Here is a 12,150-nt window from a genome sequence, read left to right as displayed (position 1 = left end):
TGTTTTAAACACTCACAGGAAAGAACCACTTACTTGGCATGCCTCGGCCCTTGAAGGTCTTGGCAACTACAGCAGTGGGCTTGCCCCTCACTTGAGCTGCCTGTGAGAACACCTGGCACAGGATCTCCACATTACGACCATCCACCACATAAGTATTCCACCTGCCAATGAGGAGGCCAAGTTACAGAGAAGAAGAGGATGGGGCAGAAATAAGGTCAAGCAAGAAAAGGCACCGTTACCCAAAGGCTTCACAGCGTTTCTGATAGACATCAATGCAGTGCTCGGAGCTGCAATGTCCAATGCGGCTCACATCAAAAATCACCAGGAGATTGTCCAGATTGTAGTAGGAGGCAAAGGCTAATGCCTCCCAGACAGAGCCTCCTGAGGACTCGCCTTCTCCCAGCAGACAGAACACCCGGTAGCTGGAACAAAGAAAGAGTCAGTACCCTGCTGGGGCTCATCTGGGCCACTCAGGCAAATACACGTCAGGGCATGAAACAAGAGCAGACTATGAAGCTGCTTTTCAGACCCTCATGTCCCTTAAGACTATTTTCTTCAACTCTGCCCAAGTTCAACAGCTGATGAAATGGCTAGCTTTCTCAGTACAGCTGCAAGATTATTGTTAGCTACATCTGTCGCTTCTCCTGTTCAGCCATCAAGAGGGGGAACTAGAAAGCAGCAGCTCCCCAAATACCTAAACAAGTTACACATAACATTTTTCAGTAAAATCCATTTTTTAAGTTTCTTTAAAATTTATTTTATTTATTTCAGAGAGAGAAAGAGAGAATGGACAAGCCAGGACCTTTAGCCACTGTAGATGAACTCCAGATACATGTGCCACCTTGTGTATCTGGCTTACATGGGTCCTGGGGAACCAAACCTGGGTCCTTTGGCTTCACAGGCAGATGCATTAACCACTAAGCCATCTCTCTCAGCCCAGTAAAACCCATATTTAAGTACTGCCACTTTTTATTTCTCATCAATTTCAACAATGGAAACATTCTACCTATGGATCTATGCTCTACCACAAACAGCAAACTCTGAACCAGAAAGACCATTAATACCAATAACTGCACCCCACACTTCACTAGATAATATAGGGTTAAGAAAGAACTAAGAGGCAATTGTAGGTGAAACATTTCAGCAGATGTATGGGAAACAAGAGTAGGATGGCTTGGGCTGGAGAGATGGCTTGGCATTTAGGCACTTGTCTGCAAAGCCAAAGGACCTGGGTTCAACTCCCCAGGACCCATATAAGCCAGATGTGCAAGGTGGCGCATGCATCTGGAATTCATTTGCTGTGGCTAGAGGCCCTGACGCGCCCGTTCTCTCTCTCTCTGCCTCTTTCTCTTTCTCAAATAAATAAAAATAAAAATAAAGTAGGAAGGCTGTTGAAGGAGGGGAAGAAGCATACATAGCAAAGTGCTTCCCAAGGGACTGCCATGAGCTAAAACATGGAATGGCCCTTTAAGGGCTCTTTTCTACTCCACATATCTAGGTGGCTGTCTCCTGAGACCCCAGGAAAGAGAAGCATCACACCCTGGAGAAACTGAACTGGAGGGCCTCTGGACTCAGGCCAATTACATACAGCAGAAACTCAAGAGTCAAAAGCAGGCATGTGGGCCTAGAGAGATGGCTCAGTGGTTAAAGGCACTTGCTTGCAGGCATGTCACTTTGTTATTATTCTGATACCAGCAGCAGCTGAGCAAAGGCTCTAGAGATTGATTTTGTCTTCAGGAAGGGTGAAATAACCTAGGAAAACCACCTTTGTAATTAACACTTCGGGGTCCGCTATGCAAAGGCAAATGCATGCATTTGTTCATTCCAGAGACCCTCAGCAAAGATGGAACAGGAAGCTGCCTCAGGAAATCTTTTGTTTTGTTTTGGTTTTGGTTTTTCAAAGAAGGGTCTCACTCTAGTCCAGGCTGACCTGGCATTCACTATGTAGTCTCAGGGTGGCCTTGAACTCATGGCGATCCTCCTACCTCTGCCTCCTGAGTGATGAAATTAAAGGCGTGTGCTACCACACCCGGCCCAGCATTCTAATAGAGCAGCTATCACTTAGACTACTCAACCAGAGACGCTAGAATAGTTTCTAGAAATGTGATTTATTTACTGCTTTGATACTTGGTAACCATCATCAGTCTTCTCAAATTAATAAGCCGGAGTCCGGGGGAGGGCAATGAAATGAATTTGGGTAAGTGCCTTACCTGGCCTTGTCAAAGTACTTGCCAGTATATGCCATCCCACAGGCAGCTCCCAGTCCTTGTCCAGGCCATCCTGTTGCCACATTAATATATGGCAGTCTCTGTGGGAAAGAAGGGACCCAATGAACATAGACGGTCCAGGACACGGGTGTCAGACAGATTTCCAGTATGGAGTGCAGGCTATCCCTATTGACCACAGGGCATTGTCCCACTGGAACTGCCCCTTTAATGCACTCCAATAGTGACAAAATTGCTTGTCGACGGACATGGCACTTCAGGGAGAGCAATGAAAGCCCTGTCTGCTCTGCCCAGTGTGACCATTTCCTTTATTTCCAGCCAAACAAGAGACTGTGCTCTTGTGTGCTTTCCTCTTCCTTTTCCTCCCACTTCTATCTACTGCTCGAATTTTATGAACACACACCAGAAAGCCCCTTTATTCTCTGAAGGCCAATCTTTCAAGGAGCAGTAAGTTATATGGTAGTGTAGATACTGGTTTCCTTTTTTTTTTAGGTAGGATCTTGCTGTAGCACAGGCTGACCTGGAATTCACTCTGTAGTCCTATAGTCTCAGGCGAGCCTCGAACTCTCAGCTATCCTCCTACTTCTGCCTCCCAAGGGCTTGGATTAAAGGTGCATGCCACAATGCCTAGCTTTTTTACCTTTTTATTTTTTTTTTAATTTACTTTTCTGTTCTTTTTTTTCTTTTTTGGTTTTTTGAGGTAGGGTTTCACTCTAGCTCAGGCTGACCTGGAATTCACTATGTAGTCTCCAGGGTGGCCTCGAACTCGTGGTGATCCTCCTACCTCTGCCTCCCAAGTGCTGGGATTAAAGGCATGTGCCCGGCTAAATTTACTTTTCTTTTAATTTTTTATTTGAGAGCGAGCGAGCGAGCGAGAGAGAGAGAGGGAGGAGGGAGAATGGGTGTACCAGGGCCTCCAGCTACTGCAAACGAACTCCAGACGCATGTGCCACCTTGTGCATCTGGACGTGGGTTCTGGGGAATTGAGCCTCGAACCAGGTTTGCAGGCAAGTGCTTAACCACTAAGGCATATTTCCAGCCCCCCCCTTTTTTTTTTTTACCTTTTTAAAACCAGAAATATGAACACCCAATTTATACACCCAATTCTTATTATAAAAATTATAATTATTATAAAAAATTATAATTATTATTATAAAAAAATTCTTATTATAAATTCTTATTATTATTACAAACAAGTTCAGACTAGTATAATAAGCTCCCACAAATCCTTCTTGACTCATCACCAATTTTCAGGGCATCACCACATTTACTCTTTGTTAATTAACTGACTGGCATGCCAGGGCCTCTTGCTGCTACAAACTCTTGACACAAGAAACACTTTGTGTGTCTGGCTTTATGTGGGTACTGGGGTACTGAACCCAGGCCGATAGGCTCTGTGAGCAAGAGCCTTTAATCTCTGAGGGTACCACCCGTCACACGTCAGCCTTACTCAAATACAGTTTAGATCTCTGCTACAAATAAAGAACCAAAATAACAGACAGCTCATTTCAGACCTGTTGCCACGTGGTGACTTTAAAAAGTGGGTTAATCCAGGCGTGGTAGCACTCGCCTTTAATCCCAGCACTTGGGAGGCAGAGTTAGGAGGATTGCTGTGAGTTCGAGGCCAGACTGGGACTACAAAGTGAGTTCCAGAGACTAGAGTGAGAACCTACTACAAAAAAAGGTGGGTTAAGAAGTAAGCATCTAGGGTTGGAGAGATGGCTTAACAGTTAAGGTACTTGCCTGTGAAGCCCAAGGACCCAGGTTCAATTGCCCAGTACCCAAATAAGCCAGATGCTCATGGTGGTGCATGAGTATGGAGTTCATTAGTGGTGGCTAGAAGCCTTGTTGCACCCATTCTTTCTGTCTCTTTTTCAAATAAATAAGAATAAAATATTTTTTTTAAAAAGTAAGCATCAGAGCTGGGCGTGGTGGTGCACACCTTTAATCCCAGCACTCAGGAGGCAGAGGTAGGAGGATTGCTGTGAGTTCGAGGCCACCCAGAGAATACATAGTGAATTCCAGGTCAGCCTGGGCTAGAGTGAGACCCTACCTCGAAAAACCAAAAAAAAAAAAAAAAAAAAAAGTAAGCATCAAGTCAGGGTATCCTGTGATCACAGCACTTGAGATGTGGAGAAAGGAGGATAAGCAAATTCAATGTCAGTCTTGGCTACATGGGAAGTTGGAACATTGCCTGGGCTACATGAGAACATGTCTCAGAAAATGCTACTGTATGCAGCCCTAATTAAAATACATTGGACCACACACACACACACACACACACACAAGACATGAAAGTATGAGGACTAGTTGGGAAGAGGAAGGGTAATGGGATAATGGATATAATCAAAATACATTTTATACATACACATACATGAAATTACCAAAAAATTAAAAGACAAAACAAAACAATCTCCTCCTCAAAACACCAGGCAGCGGGTCTCCCCTGCCATTGTACCTTTATTTATTTATTTATTTTTATTAGTTTTGTACTCAGTGACTACAGTCAAGTTGATGCCATCGTTAGCCTCCTCCCTGACTGCCCCCCTCCTCAGGGACCCTCCTCGTTGGGGAATATGGGTCATGCATTGTGGGGTTAGCCAGCAGTTATGAGTAGAAGGCAATGTCTCTGTGTATCATGACCCAATGTGTGGCTCTGCCATTGTTTCCGGCCCCCCCTTTCGCAAATTTCCTCATGTACGCACCTTTGACAGGACAAATCGGTCGCTGTCTGGGTTGTCGGGATCTGCCTGCTTGTACCTCATCGTGTAGAAGAACAGCACAGACATGATTTCAGCAGCGCTGCTGCACGAGGACGTGGAGAGGCTGAAAGGCCGACATGACACAAGTCAGTGCTTGCCAGCAAACGGTTCCCAAGGGACAGGGAGTGCAGAGATGGCGCAGCACTACCCCATCTTCCTGAACCAGAAGCAGCCGGGTTACTTCCCCTACCCTGGAAGAATCCTGCAAGGACAAAACCCGCAAAGCCACAGGCTACCAAGCTTGTGCCTCAGAAGGCCGCTTTACGGCTCAGCAGCCTAACTCCATAGTAACATGCTCTGAGGCTGCCCCTCCCAGAAAAGCACCATGCACTTGGGCCAGGTTCACCTTGTCATCCTGATGAGCATACTTTTACTTCCGTGGTTGCATCTGTAGTACTTGCACTTGCTGAGGAAATTTCAGGAGCATCACTCTTATCAGAAATGCCACATACATTCCATTCTACTTCCCAAGATGAACTTTTTATAACAAGTAATGGTGACAGACAGAAATTTCTCATGACCAAGTACTTGGGTCCTTCGTGAATGCCAAACTAATAGCCACCCTTAGAAAGTGGTCTGCACATGAGTCTAGCCAGTTTCTAAATAATTAAAATAGAAGAAAGGGGGCTGGAGACATGGCTTAGCGGTTAAGCGCTTGCCTGTGAAGCCTAAGGACCCCGGTTCCGTTCCCCAGGTCCCACGTTAGCCAGATGCACAAGGGGACGCACGCGTCTGGAGTTCGTTTGCAGTGGCTGGAAGCCCTGGCGCGCTCATTCTCTCTCTCTCCCTCTATCTGTCTTTCTCTCTATGTCTGTCGCTCTCAAATAAATAATAAAAAATGAACAAAAAATATTTAAAATAGAAGGCCAGGACAGTGAACAAAAAGTATTATCTGAAAATGTTCCCAAATACTCAATTTCAAAAAAAAATTTTGAAAAAATTATTTATGTATTTGTGAGGGGAGGGGTGGGGGGAGGGAAAAAGCAGGAGGGAGGATGGGTTCTAGGGACTCCTGCTGCTGTAAACAAACTCTAGATGCATGGGCCACATTGTGCATCTGGCTTTGCATGGTTACTAGGGAATCAAACCCACACTGCAAGGCTGCAAACAAGTGCCTTTAACCACTGAGCCATCTCCCCAGCTCCCAACTATTCATTTGATAAAGCATTAATATCCAGAAAATATAAGGAACTCATTAGGCCAGACATGGTGGTGCATGCCTCTAATCCCAGCACTTGGGAGGCAGAGGAGGGAGGACAGCTCTGAGTTCGAGGCCACCCTTGAACTACATAGTGAATTCCAGGTCAGCCTGGGCTAGACTGATCAATCATCTGCAACCTCTACTACATAGAGGGCTCAAGGCTAGCCTGGGTTACATGAAACCCTGTCTCAAAAAATTTGGTCAGAGAGATGGGTTAGTGATTAAAGGCACTTTATCACAAAGCCTGACAGCCTGAATTCAATTTCCTAGTAGCTGTATAAAGCCAAATGCACAAAGTGGCACATGCATCTGGAGTTTGTTTGCAGTGGCAAGAGGTCCTACATGCACCCCCCACTCTCTCTCAAATAAATTGTAAAAATATTTTATTTATTTTTTTTCACTTTACCATGTAGTGTTTATTTCTGGGATGAAATATTCTAAATGTAATCAGGATAATTCACCATATAAACAGATGAGAGAAGGAAAACCACACCAGTATATCAATTGGTGCATTAAAAATGGACAAATTTCAATAACCATTTATAATAAACAAATCTTAAAAATAGAAATAACAAAGAAGCTGTCAAGTTGATAAGAGAATCTACAAAATACTTATATATCAGGTGATACTTCATTGCAGAAATGAAATGCTTTCCCTTCAAGATTGGGAACAATGTTGGCAAGGAACCATTCATATTCAACTAAATTATAAAAATATTTTTAAATGCTGGCAGCCAGGGAGGCTGAGGTAGGAGGATCCTCATGAATTCAAGGCCAGCCTGAGATACAGACTGAGTTACAGGTCAACCTGGGCTAGAACAAGACTGCTTCAAGAAATCAAAACAACCACCACAAAATGCTGGCAAAGATATCATGGGAAAGGAACTGCTGGTGCAAATGTAAATTAGTACAATCATATTGGAGAACCACTGGCTCTTCAACAAATTATAAAAGCCAAGGCTAGGGAGAGTATGATACCAGAGGACAGCCCAGGCTGCACAAAAGACCCTGTCTTAAACAAAAAAAAAAAAAACCCAAAAAACTAAAAGCAGACCTGGAGAGATGGCTTAGCAGTTAAGGCGCTTGCCTACAAAGCTAAAGGACCCAGGTAAGCCAGATGCACAAGGTGGAACATGTGTGTTCATTTGCAGTGGCTGGAGGCCCTGGTGTGCCCATTCTCTTTCTCTCTGTGTGTGCACCTTTCTCTCAAATAAATAAATAAAAACACATTAAAAACCTATCAACAGGGCTGGAGAGATGGCTTAGCGGTTAAGCACTTGCCTGTGAAGCCTCAGGACCCTGGTTCGAGGCTCGGTTCCCCAGGTCCCACGTTAGCCAGATGCACAAGGGGGCGCACGCGTCTGGAGTTCGTTTGCAGAGGCTGGAAGCCCTGGCGCGCCCATTCTCTCTCTCTATCTGTCTTTCTCTCTCTGTCTGTCGCTCTCAAATAAATAAATAAAAAAAATTTTAAAAAAAGCTTAAAAAAAATCTATCAACAGTCTGTTGTAGTGGCACAGGCCTGTAATCCCACGATTTGGGAGATGGAGTCAGGAGAGTTATGAGTTTGAGACCATACTGGGAAACAGTGATTTCCAGGCCAGCACCCCCTCCAAAAAAAACCCAAGAAAACAAACAAACAAAAAACAACCCTACTAGAGGCTGGGAAGATAGCTCACCATTCAAAGGTGCTTACTTGCAAAGCCTGATAACCCCAGTACCCGCATAAAGCAAGGTGCACAAAGTGGCACATGCATCTGGAGTTTGTTTGCAGTGCCAAGAGGCCCTGGCATACCCAATCTCTCTCACTTCTTCCCCCTCTCAAAAATAAATAAAAATATTTATAAAAAACTAAAAAATATAGACTCTAGCTATCCCATTTCTGGATACACATAAATGAAAAGGAAATGAAATCAGCACACTGTTTATTGTGGCACTATCCAGAATACCCATGCTATGGACTCAGCCCAGATCGCTATTAAGACATGCATTTATAAAGAAAATGTAGTACATATACACAGTAGTGTAGTATTCTTCAACAATAAATAAGTGATGGGGGGATACAGCTGTGTTAAGAGTGCTTCCCTAGCATGCAAGAGTCCCTGGGTTAGCTTCCCAGCATTGACAACACACACACACATACACACACACACACACACACACACAAACACACAAGTATCTCATCATTTGTAGCAAAATGGACAAATACAACATATTCTTTCTCAGAAGGTTAAGAGACTAGTGATTAAGAGAATAGAGGTTAAGAAAGGTTTTGGGGGACTGGAGAGATGGCTTAGCGGTTAAGCTCTTGCCTGTGAAGCCTAAGGATGCCAGTTCAAGGCTCGATTCCCCAGGACCCACATTAGCCAGATGCACAAGGGGGTGCATGGGTCTGGAGTTCGTTTGCAGCAGCTGGAGGCCCTGGCGTGCCCAATCTCTGTCCCTCTCTATCTTCCTCTTTCTCTGTCTGTCACTCTCAAATAAATGAATAAATAAATAAAAGAAAGGTTTTAGGGACAAATTAAGGCAGGCTAGGTTTCATCATTGCACATATAGCAATATAACACAAACCTCAGCAACATTAATGTGTTAATAAAAAGATAAACCTCTATGACCTGGAGCCTTGCCAACTGTCAGAAAATTTTGGCTCAAGTCATCCATATGAACAATCTGTCATTACAAATTTCACAACACAGAAAGTGGGGACTTAACTTCTTGTCTTAAGAAATAGTCCCTTAAATTTATGGCTTAAGATTGATTAGCTATTAGAAGTATTTTGAGAAAATCTAAACCTGTTACAAATTTTGAAGTTTAAGGGTATAAAAAGCAGCCCCCCCCCCAAAAAAAAAAGATACTCAGTCGGGTGTGGTGGCGCATGCCTTTAATCCCAGCACTCGGGAGGCAGAGGTAGGAGGATCGCTGTCAGTTTGAGGCCACCCTGAGAATTCAGAGTGAATTCCAGGCCAGCCTAGAGTGAAACCCTACCTTGAAAAAGAAAAAACAAACAAAAAAGATATTGGAGGCAGGGTCTCACTCTAGCTCAGGCTGACCTGTAACTCATTCTGTACTCTCAGGCTGGCATCAAACCAATTGCAACCCTCCTACTTCAGCCTCTGGAGAGATGGGACTAAAGGTGTCCACGCCTGGCTAACAATATATGCACTTCATCGCAACAACACTTATCTTCATGTCAGCCAATGTGTCTGGGCAAGACTTATTATTTATTTTTGCAGTGCTGAGGATGGAACCCACGTGCATGTTAGGCAAATGGGCTGCCACTGAGCTACACCTCAGTCCCAGGACAAGATTTTAAAAAATCATACCAGATACTTTGCACAACTGTAATGAAATGACATTAGAAGTCAACAGATAAAGAAAAAAAAGCAACAAATTTGTAGAAATTAAACAATGAACTCTTACATAACCCAAAGGTAATTTTAAAAAAAGGCAAGTTAAAAACAGATGAAAGAAAACAAAAGCACAGGGCTGGAGACATGGCTTAGTGGTTAAGGTTGTTGCCTGTAAAGCCAAAGGACCCAGGTTCAAGTCTCCAGGACTTATGTAAACCAGATGCACACAAGGTGGCTGGAGTTCGTTTGTAAGTGGCTGGAGCCCCTGGCATGCCCCATCCTCTCCCTCTCTTTGCCTCTTTCTCAACCAGCTAATGAAAAGAAATGAACCAATTCTAGAAACAAAAGCCAACAACATCCACCAGTTGGCTACCGAGTCTGAATGGGCACAACTAGCATTTAAGTAGTAGTTGAAAAATGGTCGACAAGAAGTGCTATGCACTTTAATGTCAACTACTTGGGAGACAGGAAAATCGCTTGTATCTAGGGGTTAGGAACCAACTTGGTCAACATATTTATCTCAAATAACATGTCAACAATATATCAGCAAACCCACTACCCACGTTTGTTCTATTACTTGTCACCCACTTTTAGGTGCGCGCTCACCTGGGAAGGTCCCCCCAGGTCCTGCCCACTGATGTTTCACGCAATACCTCTCGCCCCGCTCCTCCAGCGCTTAGCGCCCCCATTCGCGGTCTTGGCCCAAAGCGCTCTGGCCCCGCCCCAAGGTGCACTGGGGAGTCCCACCGTGTCCGAGAGCAAAGTTCTCTGGCCCCACCCCAGCGGAAGTCTTGGTGCAAAGCTCTCTGGCTCCGCCCTCAGGGCACCTCGTGCCCCAAACGGAAGTGTTTGCCCCATCCCTTGACGCTCTGGAGTGCCTCCTCCGAGGTCCAAATGCATGCACTCTTACTCAAACCGGCTAAGAAAGTGAGCTCCATGTATACTGGGCCAGAACTCTACCACCAAGCTACACCCATCCCGGAACAATATCCGTCCTCCCACCCTAGACGGCTTCTAGACTTTTCTCTAGCAAACAGTGATACACTGGAAGGCCTACAGAACCTTGGAAGCCAAGCAGCTGGCGCACTGGGCAATGGGGCTGAGAAGCACACCTCGCAGGCATGGAGGGGACGAAAAAGCCACCTCCTAGAGACTAAAAGGCTTCCCGGGGAACCTTACCTTGAGGTAGAGGTAGATGCGGCCCTGATGGAATGGATGCGCAGGCGGTTGGCCATGTCCCGCAGCACCTGCACGGTCATCTCATCTGGCCTGGACGCGCCAAACACCCCAGCACCCGCCTCAGCCTCCGACATGATCACAGCCACGTTGACGTTTACAGACTCAGGGGTCACTTCCGCTGTGCAGCGGGCTGTTAAAACGCCTCACTTTCCCCTCTTAGCACGAGCTGATCCCTCCGCCCAATGACATACGTTTATTCCTCAAAACTATATGACCCATCAAATCCCTCCATTCCTCTGTGACCCATCTAATCCCTCCGCCATGATGTTTCACCTATGTGGCCCATCAAATCCCTCCGCCACAAGTCCACTCCTCTGTGGCCCATCTAGTCCCTGCACCATGAGGCCACTGGTCACATATCAGTTCCTCCTCCACAAATCCATTTCTCAGTCACATGACTATCCCTGCATCACACGTGTAGTCTACCATTGTGGCACGTGTATCCTTCGAGCACACATGTGTCTTTTAATTGTTGTGTATGTATCCATCCGCCACTCACAAGCCTGTTCTTCTGTTCACTTCTACCCCTCTGCTGCCCATCAGTGGTCCCCAGCCTACGCTGCCCACCCCGCCCCCGCTTTCCTCCTCGTCACGCCCTCCGCTTCTTCCGTGTGCCCGTTTTAATGGATGGTGAACATTTGTAGTGTGCGTATTCAATAGTATTCCGTGTAATTCCAGTTTTTAAAGTGTTCCTCATGTTATCCGTTTCCCCCAAGGGACTTCCTCCATGTTCAGATGTTCAGGTACAGCGGTTCCTTTGAGGGCCGATGGAAAATGTTCTCTAGAGGGTAGTGGGGATTAGAGAAAGTGAATCACGCACTTTAAAATAGTTGTAACAGCAAAGTTGATGCGCGCGTTTTGTCGCCATATTAAAAAGTCCACACTAGAACTTCAAAGTCTGTGGATAGCCATCTCTCACAAACAGCAATCCAGTCACGTCTCAGCAGATAGCGTAGGATGGTCAGACTGCACACCATAATGTTTCTAAGTCATTTCCCTTTCTAGAACCTTCTGTCCAGCCCCGTATGACTCACTTGACCTGGGAGCTCGACTCAGGTGAGTCTCCCTAGTGGCAGAAAGTGCTCACTTTCTGTTTGAAATCTTGGGTAACGGTGTTAAGTCTCATAGAGCTCTTGCCTCTGAAAGGGTCTTTCTACTACAGCATGGTGCCCAATGGTGTGACGAGGTTCAATCACTTGGGGGTTCAAAGGCTACATATTAATTGACCCAAATATTCTGAACTCTTCTGTAGAAGCTCTAAAATGTCACCAGAGTATCATTTGCCTGGTGTTCTTGCCTGATTTAATGGGTCCTACGGGGCTGGAGAGATGGCTTGCCAGTTAAAGCACTTGCCTTCAAAGCCTAAGGACCGAAGT

The 12,150-nt window shown here is 45.3% G+C and overlaps 1 protein-coding gene across 2 annotated transcripts in view; it reads right to left on the bottom strand.

Moving 5' to 3' along the window:
• Tktl1 (transketolase like 1) overlaps window positions 1-10,848 on the bottom strand; it is a 52,728-nt gene extending 41,880 nt beyond the window's left edge. The window contains exons 1-5 of one of the 2 annotated variants that reach the window (XM_004672103.2): window positions 10,715-10,848; window positions 4,931-5,051; window positions 2,211-2,308; window positions 240-422; window positions 34-161 (exon numbers count right to left, since the gene is read on the bottom strand). In XM_004672103.2, coding sequence (XP_004672160.1) covers window positions 34-161; window positions 240-422; window positions 2,211-2,308; window positions 4,931-5,051; window positions 10,715-10,848 — 664 coding nt within the window. The remainder of the gene's footprint in view (window positions 1-33; window positions 162-239; window positions 423-2,210; window positions 2,309-4,930; window positions 5,052-10,714) is intronic. The other variant, XM_004672104.2, reaches the window with a different exon arrangement.
• Window positions 10,849-12,150: the final 1,302 nt, after the last annotated feature.

The sequence above is a fragment of the Jaculus jaculus genome, chromosome X, assembly GCF_020740685.1.
Source record: "Jaculus jaculus isolate mJacJac1 chromosome X, mJacJac1.mat.Y.cur, whole genome shotgun sequence".
NCBI lineage: Eukaryota > Metazoa > Chordata > Mammalia > Rodentia > Dipodidae > Jaculus > Jaculus jaculus.
Note: the sequence above shows the minus strand (reverse complement) of the source record. Positions and strands in the feature narration are given on the sequence as shown.